Source organism: Boleophthalmus pectinirostris, unplaced genomic scaffold (assembly GCF_026225935.1).
Source record: "Boleophthalmus pectinirostris isolate CB_2022bp ecotype Guang Dong unplaced genomic scaffold, ASM2622593v1 HiC_scaffold_21, whole genome shotgun sequence".
Classification (NCBI taxonomy): Eukaryota; Metazoa; Chordata; class Actinopteri; order Gobiiformes; family Gobiidae; genus Boleophthalmus; species Boleophthalmus pectinirostris.
In genome coordinates, this window is record NW_026571175.1 from 10283846 (window position 1) to 10302333 (window position 18488).

The following is an 18488-nucleotide window of genomic DNA, read 5'->3' on the forward strand; positions in this document are numbered from 1 at the left end:
AGAGAAGAACTAAGCCTAAGTAAGCAGGATTTATGTGTTAAACATGTGAATGAAACAAAACACAACTCCAGGTCTGCTTTTAATGAGAAAACAACATTATAACAACATAGATCATAAAATAGTGTAATATGTGCCCTTTAAAGTACTACTTGTGTCTATTTACCACAAAACCATCGACCACATGAAAGCAGCATTTTCCACGCTTTTCCACGTTTTTATATGTTCTTTTACAGCCCAAGTATGAAATATGATGTTGCTGTCTGCAGGTTGATTTATTGTAGTTGAGAGTAGGCCTTCGCGATGATATCATGAATCAAAAGGAAGCCAGTATTACGGCGTACTTACTTTGTACATTACAGTGGTTGATGGATATGTAATTTCCACATTCTCCGGATAGCTGCAGTCCTGTGTGAATGGCTTTTGTAGATTTATGGGTAAAGACATAATCGGAGGCGTTATGATGAAATAGCCCAAACGACAGCAACAATAACTGCGCTTTATTTTACGCGCCGCAGATGCTAAATATATCAGAGGAGGAACGCCGCGGGAGTTTTATTACAGTAGTTTATAATGGGGGATGCAGATTGTGGCTTCATAGATATGATTATTTGTAACTGCGCTAAAGGGCTGTATATATTTACAGTACATGTAGCTGCGAATGCAAGATATTGTAAGTCAAAACGATATCAAACTGTATTTCCTAGCTCTTTGGTACGTGCATGTATTCATGGGCATCTGTACAGCTTTAGATTAGCTTTTTCGGATGCTTAAGTTGAGCCATTATTGTCCCCGAAGTGAAATTTGTCCTCTACATGTGACCCATCCTTCAATTCCGCTGAGACAACCTGTCAGGAGCAGTAGACCCATCTCCAGATCTTAGTTTAGTTAGTCTTTTTTTTGAAGGGACAATGTACAGAGACATTAAGCTCGTAAAACATAGAGATGTTCCGCACCAGATTATAGCTATCTGCAGTGCAACCATAGATGGAAGATTGTATGTATATGATTGTATGTATCATGTTTAACCCGCCCAGACAGTAGCCTGATTCATCAGTCGGTTTCACTTCGTGGAAACTGTCTGACCTCGCAGCATTAGGATTCGTTCACTTGAAGGTACGCAGGTACTTTTTTTATTTAACCAATTCACTGCTATTTGGTCGTGACATATGTAATGCGCCGGAATGCTCAATGGTGTCCAAGTAATTGCCGACACAACAGAAAACAAAGCAGAGAGTGAAAATTCTCGATCTCGGGAATCGTTGCCAACACAGAATGTATGGCTTCATATACATCAGGGGTCTCCAACCTGTAGCTCGGGAGCCACCAGTAGCTCTCCACCCTGTTATAAGTAGCTCGCCAAAGGATTTCTGAATTACGTATTATACTGATTAACTGGAATTTGATTAATTACCATTGTAAATATGTAATTTTGAACTTTGCACACTAATAAACGGATAATGGTTTTATGTTTTAAAGGCATCTAATGGTACGACAGTCTAAGGCTTGCCCTCTTATATCTACAACATTTCTTGCAATCACTAAAATGCTCTCCGGCATTTTTGTTTTCTACATGTAGTTCACCGGATGCAAAAGGTTGGAGATTCCTGGTTTACATCTATCTTGACGGTTTTGTTTACTGTTGTGCTGTACCACAAAAGAGACCCAGACAGGCTCTTGAGTTTGAAGTCATGGCTTCACAGCTCTTCGCTGATTGGCCGGTGCGCGGTCTACAACTTTCGGTGTTCTTGCAAACCGTCTAGTGTATTCTGATTCCTGACCTAGTCGCTGGAGAGAAATTCAATTAAGCGAAGGCACTAGGTGGCACCAGCCTGGCTACCCAGACACAGTGCAACCTCCACGCAGAAAGACCTGGGTCATCTGAGGGATAGAACCCGGAACCTTCTCACTGACTTCACTTTTACCACCTTTACCACCGCAGCATTATAGGGGTCAACTTCATAATCATTACATTTGATGAAAGTGAAAGAAAATACCAACATGTCAAAGTTAGGTACATTTTTGTGCTTTAAATATCTGACAAAATATCTGGTCCCTTTCCAAGACTTAGACGTAGACTTAGACAAACTTTATTGGTCCAGAAGGGAAATTATTTGGACACAGTAGCTCACACATCACAATATAATATAATAACAAAGAGTAAAAATATAAATTGTAAGTTAGAAAGTTGGTTTTGGTTTCAAAATGTTCCTACAATATGTAAAAGTTGGACATGGCGGAGTGGTTTTGACAAAGCTCTCAGTGGGACGTTTGGAAAAGTGTCTGAATGTCCCAAGTCAAGAGGAAAGAGCAAAGGAAACTCTGACTCTCACCTGCTCTACTCTATGAATCAAATTTTGCTGAGGAAAATGTAAAACTAATAGCTCTGATTGTGATCATACAAATTGTGATTTTGATTTATTGCAGTAAATCTTGCAGCTCTTGTACAATTATCCCACTTGCTGATCTCAGAAGCTTAGCCAGACTGGTTTGTACTTGGATGAGAGACCTCCGAGAAAACCACAGTGGGGCAACAGTGTCTCTAGTGCACGCTGTCATTGTGTCTGTCCTTAGGCAAGACACTCCACCCGCCTTGCCTCATATGAATGTGGTGTGTGAGTGTGTGTTTATGGTTTTTTGGGCAGCTACTGGTGTAGATTGACAGTCTTGCTTCTGTCAGTCTGTCCCAGGGCAGAGTGTATGGAAAAGTTATGAGACTAGTGCATAATGTTTTGTCTTTTTTATACTGTATATCATCGTTTGCGTTTTGTGAATGAACTGTATTTAAATAATTGCAGTGATTGCATTAATTTTAGGGATGGAAAATATCATATTGGTGCATACAAATTCCTCGATATTGTGTCATCCGATATTCAGTGCTGACATTCAATTTTTTATGCTTCTCCATTCTCTGTGCCCTTATTGAACAGACTCATGAGTAAAAATGGAAATAGAATGTTAAACGAGTGAAGACTGTTATGGCTTTATATGTACACAAACATGTACCAAATTATTTTATACCCCAAATACATTTTATTATTTTTACATTTTTCACTTTAAGTTAAAAGTACACTATGTAACTTTTTAGTTGGGGGTCCGCCACCTGCACCTCTGCCTGGAATGTTCCACAGTATGACATTAAGCAGCTCTACTTTACATTTATTCAATTACTGGTGGTTTTGTAGCTGGAAAATACCTAGAAAAACAGGTATTCTGACTGTGAGCGGGGTCGCCTCTCCACAGATCTGACCTGTAACTTGGTCTGGTCTGATCTCCGTAAACAGAGAAAGGTTTAATGCCATACTGTGAAACATTCCAGCGAAGCAATAACATCTCCATGGAGACAGACCCTCCACTAGAAAAGTTACACCGTTCACTTTTAAGATAAGTTTGAATGAATTTTGACCACAGCAGCAGGCCAAATATCAGGTATCGGATTTGGCTCCAAAAAAAGGAAAAAAGAAAAGTGTTTTTTATTTATTGCAGTAATCTTTCAGACCTTGTACAGTAGTTGCACAGTGCATTAAACCCATATGTTTCTCTTTGTGTGTGTGTGTAGGTTTGATTATCAGGAGCTGCTCCATAACTCCACCTTCTGTCTGGTGCCGCGCGGCCGTCGTCTGGGCTCCTTCCGCTTCTTAGAGTCTCTGCAGGTAAAATAATACACAGCATCATAAACATCATTACTGCTCTCTTTAAGGGGATTTATGACGTTATATTTGGGGAGGAAATACGCTGTCCTCTGTGCTGTAAATAAAAGTGAAGCTGAACTCAGAACTTCAACGAACAAGTTTGACTGAATAACGTAGAAAATGAAATCGCATATACAGGTTATGCACAGACGTGATTTTGTAAGAAAAAAATCCCCTCATCATTCTGACTGGCACTGAGGCAGATCTATGGGCAGCACAACAAACAAAATGTGTTTCTTTGCTTTTTATTGCCTCGCCGCATAATAATGATTTCCTCCACACGGACTCAGAAACATTTTATTTAAGCAGAGAAGGCTTCACTTCAGCTGTGTCTGATCCCAAAGTTTATATCAATGATGAATATGAGAGTAACCTGCAGTGTCCCTGTTGTTTAGCTAACTCGGAACTCATTTTCTACAATTGTTTACTTGATTTTCTTGTTTTAGGATTCAGTGTTTTGTTTCAGGTACAAGTCGTAGAGTCTTAAATTTAACAGCTCTTTCACATTTTAGCTGTGTTTTGAGCTTTTATAGGAGAAAATGTCATTACTCACCATTTACATTCCTTTTTATACTTTATACCTTTGCCGCTCGCTAATAAAGTTTATGTTTGTTTTAAAATGGATCATGAGAAATCTGGTAGGATTAAAGACATGAGCTTAGTTTTGTTTTATAGATTCATTTCTATATCTCCGCTGTTGTTACTATTACTACTACAGCTATAACTTTAAAAATTATTCACATAGCGCTTTACAGACTTCACAAACTCCTCAAATCACTTCAGCAGATTGTTTTTTATTCACTCACACTGCTGGGATAAACTGTCTGCTTCAATAGCCACAGATGCCCGGGGCTAACACACAGATACGTGACTGCCATATGCTCCAGTGACCCCTCTGATCACCACCAGTCACAGGCAAATGTGTACTGTAAATATTGAAGATCCTATATTTCACAAAGCTTTACCCCATGTTAGAATGCTGTTATCTCATCAAAAACATGCCTAGAGTTGAGTTTTGTTTTTTTCACACCTGCTTGAGTAATCCTGAATTATTAGGTTGTCTGTATCCCCAGCTCAGAATGCTCTGTTCCTCTTTATGATGCAGAATTTAGATGTAAAACATGTGTGACCTTCTTGTCTCCGTGGCAGTAATATTGTTTTATGGCATATTTGCATTTATTATTTGTGGCATTTTGTTGTTCAGATATTTCTTGTACAAAACATGCATACTTACTGTGAGTGAGTTCTCTTCTACACAGATCTGATCTGTAACTTGGCCTGATGGCTTCACCTGTTGCCTGTCTCCATAGAGATCAACTTAGACTTAGACTTAGACTTAAACAAGCTTTATTGATCCACAGGGAATTATATGGACACAATAGCTCACACATCACAATAATATAATAACAAAGAAAAGAAAGAAAGCAAAAATAAAAGTGGTAAAATTTATTCTAAATAAGTAGCAAAAAACATAGCAAGAAACAGGTGTCAGATAAGACATAATTACCATATTTTTTGGACTATAAGTCGCACCAGCCAAAAAAATGCATAATGAAGAAGAAAAAAACATAAGTCACACTTTTTGTGGGAAATTTATTTTATAAAATCAGAGACCAGGAACTGACATTTCAACTTGAAAGGCAAGTTATAGTAACAACAACAGAACAGAGAACAACAGGCTGAATATTCAGATAACTAAAGCATAAACAACAGAAGATAAATTTACCAAACTCTCAATCTCACTCCAAATCACTAAATTCATTGAATCCATTGAATTCTTCATCCTCAGTGTCACTTCTGAACATCTCTGCGCAGCTTCGGTTGTCACTGAAGTCCAGGCATGGCACACACCCGATTCGCTCCATTCACGCTTTTCGCCAGTCCCTCACAAGTTTCTCGCTCACTCCAAACTTTCTTTCTGTTGCTTGATTACCATTTTCGGCTGCATAATTCACTACTTGCATCAGGACAACGGCTTTTTCTGCAGGAGACATGCAGAGAAATCTGACACAGAACCTAGAGCACTCTCTCGTGGCTGTCAGTCTGAAAAATGTAATGTATAAGTCACACCGGAGTATAAGCCGCAGGATCACCCAAACCATGAAAAAAAGTGCGACTTATAGTCCGAAAAATATGGTATATAAATGTAAATGTACAGGTTATATTACACAAAATTGTGTTGACTCTTGTGAGCTTTAAGTCATGTTAGAATGTTGTTACTTAATCAAAAACATACCAGGAGTTGTCTTTTGTTTCATTGACACATGTTTGAGTAATCCTTTATTATTAGTCTGTCTATATCTCCAAAGCTCAAAATGCTTCGTTCCACCTTAAAACAGTAGAAATTGGCAATTCTAGGACTGAAATGATCCAAATGATTCTAGTGAAGGTGCATGGAGTTTAAAAACACAATGGAGTACTACAGATATAACCACATGACATCACAAGGTGGAACAGTGTTTTCTGTTTCTGTTCGGAATAACTTGGCTTAAATATGCAGCATTTATGTGTTAAACATGTGTAAATGATAAGGAAATAACACGATAACTGTAGTAGACCAGACAGAAAGGCAAAGACAGGGTATAAAAATAAGTTTAAATTTAATAAAGTCAAAAAAGGATGTAAACAAAACAACCCAACTAGACAAAGGAACAGGGGTGTTTAAATACAATGAGGACCAACTAAAACTGAAGACAAGACCGAGGAATTACACTAAATAATTAACTAAACCACTAACTTAATCAAAGTAACAAAAAGGCAAATAATTATAATACAGAAAATAGTAAGTGATAATAAAGTGACCTTAACGCAAACTAAACAAACTAACTTAGTAAACCAAACTCAATAGTGCTCCCACCCCCTTTGTTGATTCATTGGTCTCTCCCGAGGTTCCTCTGTCCGGCACTCAAAAAAACAAAAAGAACAAGTGTAAGTAAATAATTCAGACTTATATTAACTAAAATGTGTGCACCCAAATTAGAATATAAGTCTAAATAAAGGAATTAAATTGTGTGTAATGTAATTAACTTTATTAACTTATTCCAGGTAAAGCAATAACATCTCCAAGGAGAATAACCCCCACCCCCAACACCATCAAAATTACAGTGCATCTTTAGTTTATTAGTATTTTGTTCCTTTCCACTCGTGCACATGTCTGTTTATGGACACACATATTGTTCTTATTTACATTTACGACTTACTGTAGTGTGCGCTCTAAGCCAGGAGTCCTGTTTCTCATCTTTCTCTTTGGCCCATAACGCAAACATACTCACCATATGTCAACGCCGCAATCACTACAACTACATTAACTCACACACTTCCATTCTCACAACGGCTTCGGCCTCTCGTAATGACTTTTCAAACCGGAAACCCAGCCTGACTCGATGGGCTGCAGCTCATGTGCACTTAGATCAACAAGGAAGTCAAATATTTACGTTTTGGTGTGGGTTTTTGCAGCGGTTCTCAGCTATCTGCGTCTCAAAGCCCACATCTGCTAATGCTTTGCTCGCACCATTGTGTTAGCTTAGTCGTAAAGGGCTAGTAAAATGGCTCTATTAAAAGCCGCACATTGAGCGAGCAGTGCTAGCTTCTATTTCCAGGGCGATGGTGAAAAGTGGCGAGGTCTACAACAATAAGGCGACCGCAGTGAAGACTCGCCACCCAAGTCGTGTCAAAGCTGGAGGACCAAAACATGTTTTTACTTTTGGCCGCTGCACCGCTCTCTCGGCTGCGCTGCTAACTGGGGTTGCCATGGTTTTTTGAGGACGTTTGAAAAATGAAATAGGACTAATGGCCGTGGTAATTGGCATCTGCTATTTAACTTTCAGTCGAGATGGGCAAGTCCAGAGAAGAAATTATACAAATGCTTCTATAGTGAAGGTGTGTGAAGTTTGTCTGGAGATAGATAGAGATACATAGATAGATAGATAGATAGATAGATAGATAGATAGATAGATAGATAGATAGATAGATAGATAGATAGATAGATAGATAGATAGATAGATAGATAGATAGAGAAAGAGAGAGAGAGAGAGAGAGAAAGAGATTGATGGACAGACAGACAGACAGACAGAGAGAGAGAGAAAGAGATTGATGGACAGACAGAGAGAGAGAGATATAGGAGGGAGAGAGAGAGATAAATAGATAGGCAGAGAGAGAGAGAGAGATTGATGGCTAGATAGAGAGATAGGAGAGAGACAGATAGATAGAGAGAGAGAGAGAGAGAGAGTGAGAGAGAGAGAGAGAGAGAGATTGATGGCTAGGTAGTGATAGGAGAGAGATAAATAGATAGAGAAAGAGAGGGGGAGAGAGAGAGAGCTGAAGAGAGAGAGATAGGATATATATATATATATATATATATATATATATATAGATAGATAGATAGATAGATAGATAGATAGATAGATAGATAGATAGATAGATAGATAGATAGATAGATAGATAGATAGATAGAAGAGAGAGAGAGCTAGAGAGAGAGAGAGAGAGAGAGAGAGAGAGAGAGAAAGGGAGAGAAAGAGATTGATGGACAGATAGATAGACACAGACAGACAGACAGAGACTGATGGATAGAGAGAGAAAGAGAGAGAGAGATTGATGGATAGATAGAGAGAGAGAGAAAGAGAGAGAGAGACAAAGAGACTGATGGACAGATAGAGAGAGAGATAGGAGGGAGAGAGAGATAAATAGATAGGTAGAGAGAGAGAGAGATTGATGGCGAGATAGAGAGATAGGAGAGAGATAAATAGATAGATAGAGAAAGAGAGCTAAAGAGAGAGAGAGAGAGAAATAGGAGAGATAGATAGATAGACAGACAGAGAGATGGATGGATACTAGATGGATAAAATACATAAATAGATTGATCAATAGATAGATACTAGATATATATATATATATATATATAAAAATCAATCTTCAGCAGCATGAAGAAAAAAAACAAACATAACAGTCCATCCTCATGACATCAGAAGGTGTAACAGCATTTTCCATTTGAGAGGAGAACTCAGCTACTAACCTGGGTTGCTGAGGTTTCTTGAGTATTTTTAGATAATTGTAAAATAAAATAAAACTAAGTTAAAGCAACACCATTTCACTGCATGAGTCTAGAAAAAAAACATACTTTGGACAAGCAGGAGGGGAAGAGTCAGGTTTGTGGAGATGCAAGCCTGATTACAGTAGATGCATGTTTCAGCATTTCACGCATATTTCAGTGCTTTAAAACATAAAAAAAAAGTATTGTTTTTGGCAAATAAAAAATGCATTGGGCTTTTAGATGAAATCACTACAAAACTAGGTCTATAGCAGGGTGAATTAAACCAATTTTAGCCTAACCACATTGTAACTGAGCCAAAACCAGGACTAAAAATGGACTGCTGAACTAGAACAAAACTACACCTGAACTAACAAAAGTCTAATATAGGATTAGACTAGACTTCAACCAGAACTAAACCCGACTAAAACAAAATCAAATGTGTTTATCCCCTCACTATCGACAATGTTGTATCACTTTCTGATCCAAAACACAAAGCTAATTAAACAGAGCCCATTGCGTCTTAGTCAACGGGCCCATTTCCCTTCTGTGTCCTCTGTGCCACCCCCATTCAAACTACATAAGGCTTTTCAATGGCACATATTTTCCTAATGCCAGCCAAATCCACAGAAAGCGGCAGTTTGTGACACGCTGCACACACACTGCCAGTTTTCCATGAACACTTATCCTGAAACACGTCCCCCAGCTCCAAAACAAACAGACCCTCCAAGGCCAGAGCTGCCGGGGAACGCAACATTTGGGAACTCTGGGGTTTTTAAAATAAGAACAGTGCCATATTTCTGGTATAAAGATAATTAGATAACTTAGGTAATTTGTCTCCTAGAGGGCAATAGATTGTCATTGTTTTTAAAGGTGCGCTGTGTAACTTTTCTCTTGGGCGATCTGCAACTTGCTGGTCTCCATGGAGGTGTTATTTCTTTGCCTGGAATGTTCCACTGTATAGCGTTAAATTGCAGACCTATTATGCAAAATTGACTTTTCAGAGCTTTTATCCATATTAGAGTTGTTTCCCGTCACCATTTACTCACCCCAAGTTGTATTTAGAATGATTCGTGCATGTTTGTGCAATCTTTAATCTCTTATTGCCAAGAAACCTTATTGCTGATCAATGCCCATTTTTACTGACACTGGCATATGCCCACTAGCCTGATTCATCGGCTGGTTGTACTTCGTTTTACTTCATTTCACTTCATACAAACTGTCTGACCTCGCAGCCTTAGATTTTGTTCGCTCAACGGTAGGTGGGTACTTTTTCATTTAACCAATCACTGCTATTTGGTTATGACATATGTAATGCGCAACTAACCGGTATATTAAGCTTTTCCCAAACCCAGTAGGAAGAAGGGTAATAACATCTTTCCCCTTGATGAAATTCACCAAACATTCTCTTTATTCTGGCTTTAAATCCTCGATCTCGGGAATCACTGAATATACGACTCCATGACACTTGCACGTTTTTCGCGAACCGGCTATTGTATTTTGATTCCTGACCTAGTCACTGGAGAGAAATTAAATTGAATGGAGGCACTAGGTGGCGCCTGCCTGGCTATATGCCCACTGCTCTGTACATACTTCATTCTCCAATGTGATATTCTTAATTAGTGATTCATGTAGGATTCGGCAGCAATTCATATAGCCATTTTGGTGCAAATGAAAAAAAAAAAAACCTCACTAGTGTGATCTGCAGCTATCCACTGAAAAAACTTGTGATGTGTTTCCTTTCTTTGTTTCTTTGTTAAGTAATTTTAGATTAATATTGCAATTTGACAAGTGCAAATGATAACATAATGATCCATGGATATCATAAGATACATTTAGACTCCAGTGTTTAATGCTCAATTCAGAAGTGTTTACGGAAGTAGCCTAAACATGGACACTAGCATTGAGCACCTGGCTATTTTAAAGTTGCTGTCGTACCGGAGCCAGAACATGTACAGCTTATTTGTTTTAAGGAAGAGATGGTGAAAGAGAAGGACGAGGGTTTTGGCCATGGCGTTTTGTGGGGCAGCGGCAGCGACGTCTGTAGAAAGGAACGTGTGGGTGTGGAGTCGCAGCCAAGAGTGGTGGGATTGTTATGTGCATCACTGCTTCACTGACATGTAGTTCATACACACATTTTGTATGACGAGAAGAACATTTATGTACATTTATGACGTGTAGGTGGGATGAATGCGACCTGGCCGTTCAGACTGAAGTTACAAGTCAAAAGATCGGATATGTATTGGTTTTTGGAGCACATAACCAAATAGCCTGGGTCGTATTTGAAAAGATCGTATCAGTGTCATTCAGACTGTCATTAAAAGATCAGATACAGGTTGCATGGGAGCGAAAAAATCAGATTCGGGACACTTCAGGCTGTAATCTGAACATAGCCATAGATTAGAACTATAACAGACACAAGGACAATATGTCTTCTTGCATTTATTCTACAGTATTATAGGTGCTATTGCTCAAAAACAACAGTAAACACACTTTGAAAAACAAGCATTCTTACTGTCAGCAGGGTAACCTCTCCACAGACCTGATTTGTAACTTGACCTGGTGGACTTTCTAAGCAATAATTACTCCTGTCACTAATTAAATACACAAGGGATACATTTAATGGCACAGGGAGCAACATTCCCAGCAAAGCAATAACATTTGATAGTGGCAGACCCCAACAGAAAATTACATAGTGTGCCTTTAAAATAAATGAGTAAAAACCATATAGATAAACACATCATTAAAGCCACATGTCCTTCCTGTTCCGGTAAATGTTTATGTTATGCACTGTTTTGTACTGCCACAAATAAAGTTGCATAGCGTACTTTTGTCTGCCATAAACCTCAATGTAAACTGAATAGACTGTCAAACCACTGTGAGGCCTCCTTCTGCTCCTATTTCATAACATGGGCCATTTGTCTTGGGCTGTATATACAACAAGCCCGACTTAGATGAGCTGCAGTTCAGAGTTTACACAACACACGGCTGAGAAACCAGACCACAGGATGTTTCCCTTTGAGCCTGTCCCTTCTGGTCACACACAAATCACCATGACTACTACGTATATGCACTGATTTACAATGGGTTTCAGTCAGATGCCCTTCCCGACCCAGTCCTTGACCCTGGGACTGGACAAGCGCACAGTGTTTTGAGGGATTTATTGCAGCTGTGGTTAGGAAATATAATAAATAACAATAATAATAATTGAGTCATTTTCAAATCTTCATCGATGACCTATTGTGCTCGTTATAATCTGTGACACCCGTGGATCATTATGTTATCATTTGGACATTTTAAATCACAATATTCATTACAATTTTTGGTGCCCAATGGGAGTTGATGTAAAATCGTCATCACAACAAAGAACCGTGAAGTTGTTGGCAGCTCCAATGGATAGCTACAGATCACAAAGTTGTTGTTTTTTTTTTTCTTTTTTTTTCATTACCAAAATGATACTGAGGCCCCGTCCACACTAGTAAGTATTCAAGTCATTTTTGTTGCGAATGCAGTGTTCATGAACCATTTCCAACGCAATAGAAGCACAGAACAGACTTACCATTAGCAGAACACCCCTCTGTCACAGAAAGAACACTCATATTCCACTGAGTCATGTCCTTTAGTCCGACAGGAGCTGAACCGCATCAGCACACAATAGAGAGCTGTTTTTTGAGTGCTTAGTTTATGCAAATTAGCCATGCAGTTTTAAGTTTCGTTTCTGTGAAATGTAAACAAATATGCTCAAGCTGTGTGGATAGGGAAGGCTTGTGGACACAGAAATGAGATGTCTGGACACAGATCGTTTCTGAAACGGTGATACGGTGATTTGTTTCAGTGTAAACGTAGTCTGAGAATCCTATGTGCATCACCAATTAGAAAAATGTAATTCAAAAATAAAGTAGAGAGAAGTGTATATATCAAGGATGAGTTGATTGGCAATAAGGCGTTTTGAAAATAATGAAACAGAGGTTGCTCAAACATGCACAAATCAGTCTAAATATGGAGTTAATGTTAACTGAGAATCAGAAGCTGGACCACGCCTCAAGCTCCTCTCCAGCCAACCACAGCTTATCTCAACCACGCCTTCAGTTACCCAGAAGCCCTATTTATATGACCATCAAGACAACATCGTCTGTGACAGTTGAACCTCTCCCTCCCACCCTGTGCCTCTTGTCTGTTTTTCAGCCTAAAAACATCATCTTTAAGGAGGGGGGTTCTGAATCATTTTGGATTGGAGACGGAACCCTCACCCCGAGTCTTCCCCCAGCCATCGCTTCCATCCACCGTCAATAAATATCTTTACCGTATTCCATTCTTGTAACGTGGTCTTTACTAGTGAAACAACTTCGAGTGGATAACTATAACATGATTAAAAGGTCTAAAAAGTCTATTTTGCATAATAGGTCCACAGTCAGTCATCTGTCAGTTTAGTATGCATTGTTTATGTTCATGAAATTAGGATCGACAGCCATACTTATGTGTTTATAATAAGGATAAAATATGAAATCAAGAATTGTGATGAATCAGTATTAATTCATACACTGACAAACTTCCAGTCTGCTCCAGCGGCCTCTCCGCCTCAACAATCACTCACGCACACAAAACATGCAAGAAAGTGTCTTGCCAAAGGACACAATGGTAGTATGACATAGTTGAAGCCTGAACCGTACAGCCATAGAAATTCTCTCCACCCGACCACTGTCCCTTATTGTACTGCAAGATCAGGTATTATCTCAGGACACAACAAGGACTAATCCAGGACTAAGCCATGTCTAAATCCGGACTGAACCCGGATTAAACTGGTGCTGTCACACTGTGTTTGCCTTCATGGTACTGGGTTAGTGTCACATTTACCATGTATTCTGTTTTTACACTTAACAAATCCTACTTTATATCATATCACCTCAAAATCCTTGTCCCTCTTTATCATCCTTAAACTACATATGACACGTTTTATGTTTTTTTCTAACTATTCCTTGGTTTTGTGGCATAGTAACAGTAGTGAATATTTATCATAGTTTTATATCAGTTTTTGACAGTTTGTGGAAAAAAAAAAAAAAAGTTGAGAAGAAAAGTGCAAAAAGTGGCGCTGAATTATAAAACTGAATACCTGTTTAAATGCAAGGAACACATTTTTCTGACAGTTTAAACAGAGATTTCACATAATAAAAGTGTGATCTATTTTTATCTGGTGATGGAACAGAGCAATTTGAGTTTTTGGGATGAAGACAGATGAAAAAAGGGTTACTCAAACATGTCTCACAATTTCACAATAGTCAATTTTGCATAATATAAGACTTTTAATGAAATGAATAGTCCAATGCGTCATATTCACTTTAAGGTTGTTTGTGTTAGCTCTAGACGCAACCCCCTGAAATATCTCGGCCTTTGCCCAGGAATGCCCCCTCTGTGTGGGGCAGGGACCTTGGGCCACCCCTGGGTCCTGGATTATCACTTGGTCAAGGCCCGTTTGACCTTTATGTAACCCAACAGTGCATTGTGACATAGAGACCCCCGAATAGTGCGTTTGAGCTTGTTGTCCCTCACCACTTCTATTCTCAGATGTAATAATAGTCCCACATGAATCCTAGCACGGCTTTGAACCAAGTTTATCGACTGCCACTGCTGATCCTTTATGATCTAATTACAAAAGTGAAAACTACACTTGGAGATAAACTTACATGGTAACAACATTTTCTTGTAAGATTAAAAAAAGTTAAAATTATAGTAATTGTAATTATGTCTACACTAAAAATATATTATAGTGTTGCTTCCACATTTTTCCACAATTTTCATTCACTTTCACGTTTGCTCATACATCATTACATCATTAACACAAGTGAGTGTTTATTATACATTTTATAAAAATCATATAATCTGTATTTTTCATCATTTTTCATCAGATAGTATGTATGACTTTATAGTTTAATTAGTAAGTGAAAAATACAAAACTTTCCCACAAGATGAGGCTGTTATATTCAATAATCACAATATAATAGGTTGTTCAAAGTTTTGAAAAATCAGATACTAAAACGTCACATTCACAGGACAGAAATTAATTTTCCTGAATAGTTTTAGAATGATCTTGAGCTGTATTAGAAGTATAATAGTATAATAAGTAAGTAAGTAAGTTTTTTTTTGTTTTTTTTAAATATATGTAGCAAGTTTCACAGACATTTATCACAAAGACACTTTACACTTTACATTATCCAGTCACCAGTTGGTGATAAGCTACAGTTGCCCTGGGGCAGACTACTAACTGAAGCACGGCTGCCATGCCAGTCTGACCACCACCATCACTGCACATGCACACAACTCCTTCACACTAGGCAATGTGGGTGAAGTGTCTTGCCTAAGGACACAAAGGCAGTTCTTTTGGTATGGCCACATATAGACTAGTATACACCCACTATGGAACCTGCCTAGTGAGGGATATAATATAAAAAAGAAAGTACTATGATTTAATGTTGGAAAGGACATTATATTGTTTAAAGAAAGAGTGTTTTCATTATCATTATGGTATTAAAATTGTTGAGTATCGAGTCTAATGAAATTGAGTTTGAAATGTTTGTATTGTATGAAAACTACTTCACAGCCTAAGCAGTGCGCAGTAGATCCTTCACTTGTAATTTGTAAGAGTAAAAACGGTCCGTCCTACGCACCTGTCTGTAACATGTTACCCACAAGAATAAAGACAAGGGAACAGTAATTATGTCTGAAAACATCTTATTTTAGACACCAGGAAGCTAGGAAATTGTATAATTTAACCAAATTTGTTTTTGTTACATCAGATTACTGCAAAACACATTCCCAGATTGGATTGCAAATATTTGGTTAGTGTTGCAGTATAGCTTACCAAATTTAATTTTGTTAGAAGAGAATACAATCCATTAGGCAGAAAGCTGGAGGTCTGATTCCTGCTTCCCTTACCCTTAGGCAATACCTACCTTTTCTGCACGCCTCAGTGAACATGTTATTGCTCAGCCTAGAATTTTTAACAATATAGTTGTGACTTTATTTATCTCCATGGAAACAAGCAAGTGGCACCATCAGGACAAGGTCAGATCAGCGAAGAGGCAAGTCCACTCACTGTCAAAGGGCATGTTTGAAAAAAAAAAAGTTAGATGGATATGTTTAATTCCATACAGTGTGGAACTTCGGTGGCAAAGAAATAACATCTCCATGGAGACAAGTACCTCCCACCCGAAAAGTTACACAGTGTAGCTTTAATATACAAGACCATATTGTTGTTACAGAGAGTTGATACCCAAATAAAATGCACTGAAAATATATTTACATGTTTAAATATTTGACATGACCCAAAGTTGAGACTTGTAGTAAATTAAGATGGCAGCAGAGACACATTATATAAAGTTTGACAGTAACCATGGCGACGCTCCATTGAGAAAGCATCAACCAGCTGTCAGAAAACATGCAGAAATCATACATCAAAAATCATTTCCCCTCCTGTTTATCAGCTCTTTTCAAACCTCTTGCTCGGATTTGTAATTAGTCTCCACTGTTGGCCTGTTGCATTTAAGGACATTTGATTGACAGTCTCTGAAAAGAACCGCCCCAGGGAATCGCGGGAAATAAGATGTCAGACATTTTTTTATCTTGTGCCCCCCGGAGCTGTTTCTCATTTTTCAAATACGCCCTAAGTCATGTACTGGTGATATTTTAGGCACATGTATCGGTTATTGTCAATTACTGGATTGTCTTGGTTTCATGACGGTGAAATCCACAATCGTCCGACAAAAGCATTCTTAAAGGTGCACTATGTTACATTTTGGTTTGCTTGTTTCTGTGATATGCCATTGCTCTGCTGGGAATGTTCCACAGTATGACATTAAACAGCTCTGTCTTATATTTATTCAATTGCAGGTGGTTTTATAGCTGAAAAATACCTAGAAAAACAACTTCTGACTGTGAGCGAGGTTGTCTCTCCACAGATCTGACCTGTAACTTGATTTGGTTTGGTCCATCAGAAAAGTTACACGATGCACCTTTACTTCTACCGGGTATTAATTGCTAACACATTGTTCTGAAAATGCTGTATTCGCCGAAAACAACGTATTAACATGTTTTTTTAAGTTTCAGTTATAAAACACTGACTGACAATCTCTGAAAAGAAACACCCCAGGGGATCATGGGAAATAAGATGTGGATGCAGTTAGTTATTATAGACTCAGTGTGGGAGCGTGGGCCTGCATATACATCAATGTTAGTTTAGCATGGGGATTTCAATGCATTTTTTGTCTATTGTGGGATTAATAAAGTTTTTATTTTTTTCTTATCTAAACAGCTATACAGTCAGGTCATTAAAACAGACTTGAAATGAGCAAATGGTCATTATAGAAAGAGGGTATTTTTGATATCTGAGATTATTGTGCAGCAAACTCATCTTTAAAGTAAGCTATAAGAAACATTTGACATCAAAACACTAGAAAATAGTAAATGTAGTAAATATCTGTCATATTTGTGTATTTGTATATGTGTTTATTTGTAATTTATAGATACATTTATGTATATTTTTAATTCATTTTAACATTTTATAAGACAAAAAAAGACAAATCAAAACCATATGCTATTTTCTGATCCATGTTATAATGTTGTTTCCTCATTAAAAACATCTTTGTTTCATTTACACTTTTAACGCACAAACCCTGCATATGATTGTGTTTTGTTTCATTCACACAAACTGAAACATGTGTGAATAAAACAAAACACAACTCTGGGTATGTTTTTTCATGAGGTAAACATGGCTATATAACATGGGTAAATGCTCACAAGAGTCCATTTTGTATCAGGACCTTCAAAGAAGCAAAACATTCCAATTGATTTTATGTGTTCTATTTCTGTATTTGAAATTGAATAGTTTAAGTTAAGATTTCTTAACTTACAAGCTGGCCTTTTTGCATAAATGTGTAAATGTGTGTTTTAGGCGGCGTGTGTCCCTGTGTTGCTAAGTAACGGTTGGGAGCTGCCCTTCTCTGATGTGATCCAGTGGAACCAGGCCGTGCTGGAGGGAGACGAGAGGCTCCTGCTGCAGGTCAGCTCATTTGACCATATTAACTATAGGGCATCCACTTTAATGTGCTTTTTATTTCCTCTAAGCTCTGCCTTATCCTTTCCTGCATAAACAATTGGGCCTTAATTTAAGTTATCTATTGATTTTTATTCAGAATTAACACAAACAATGCAACACAGACAAAACAAACATTCATTTTTGATAGTAAAAAGTATTTTGAAGAATATTGAATGACAATAAGACTCTGGTGGTTTTCAGATTCTAGAATGTGATGATGTCTCCCAGAAGAGACCGTTTCCCTTGCTGATAATATTGTACTTTGCATGAAATATCCAAAAGGTAAATGTGCAAATGTTTAACCTGATTATTTCTTTTTCTGACTAGATGCACTGTACTGGAACAAAAATCAGCATTTTAAAGAAGACATATTATTTGTGTCTGTTTGTTAGAATATATGAGACCCGTGGATCATTATGTTAGAATGTGGACATTTTAATTTTAAATCACAATATTCTAAATATTCTAAAATGTCTGAATAAAAAAACACATCCTCTGACTGTAAGCATCATCACAACAAAGAGTCGTGAAGTTGTATGGACTTCTGATGGATAGCTACATATCACACTAGTGAGCAGAAGATTTTTATTTTTTTAATTTGTAGTAGAACAACTATGTGATGCTGCTGAATCCTACATGTATCAGCAAGTAAGAAAACAAAATTGGAGAATTAAAAATAAAAATA

General features: G+C 37.8%; 1 protein-coding gene across 1 annotated transcript in view; it reads left to right on the forward strand.

The window, feature by feature from the left end:
• ext1c (exostoses (multiple) 1c) overlaps positions 1 to 18488 on the forward strand; it is a 206607-nt gene that overhangs the window by 161581 nt on the left and 26538 nt on the right. Inside the window, exons 3-4 of the mRNA XM_020917681.2 lie at positions 3557 to 3650; positions 17660 to 17767. Coding sequence (XP_020773340.1) covers positions 3557 to 3650; positions 17660 to 17767 — 202 coding nt within the window. The remainder of the gene's footprint in view (positions 1 to 3556; positions 3651 to 17659; positions 17768 to 18488) is intronic.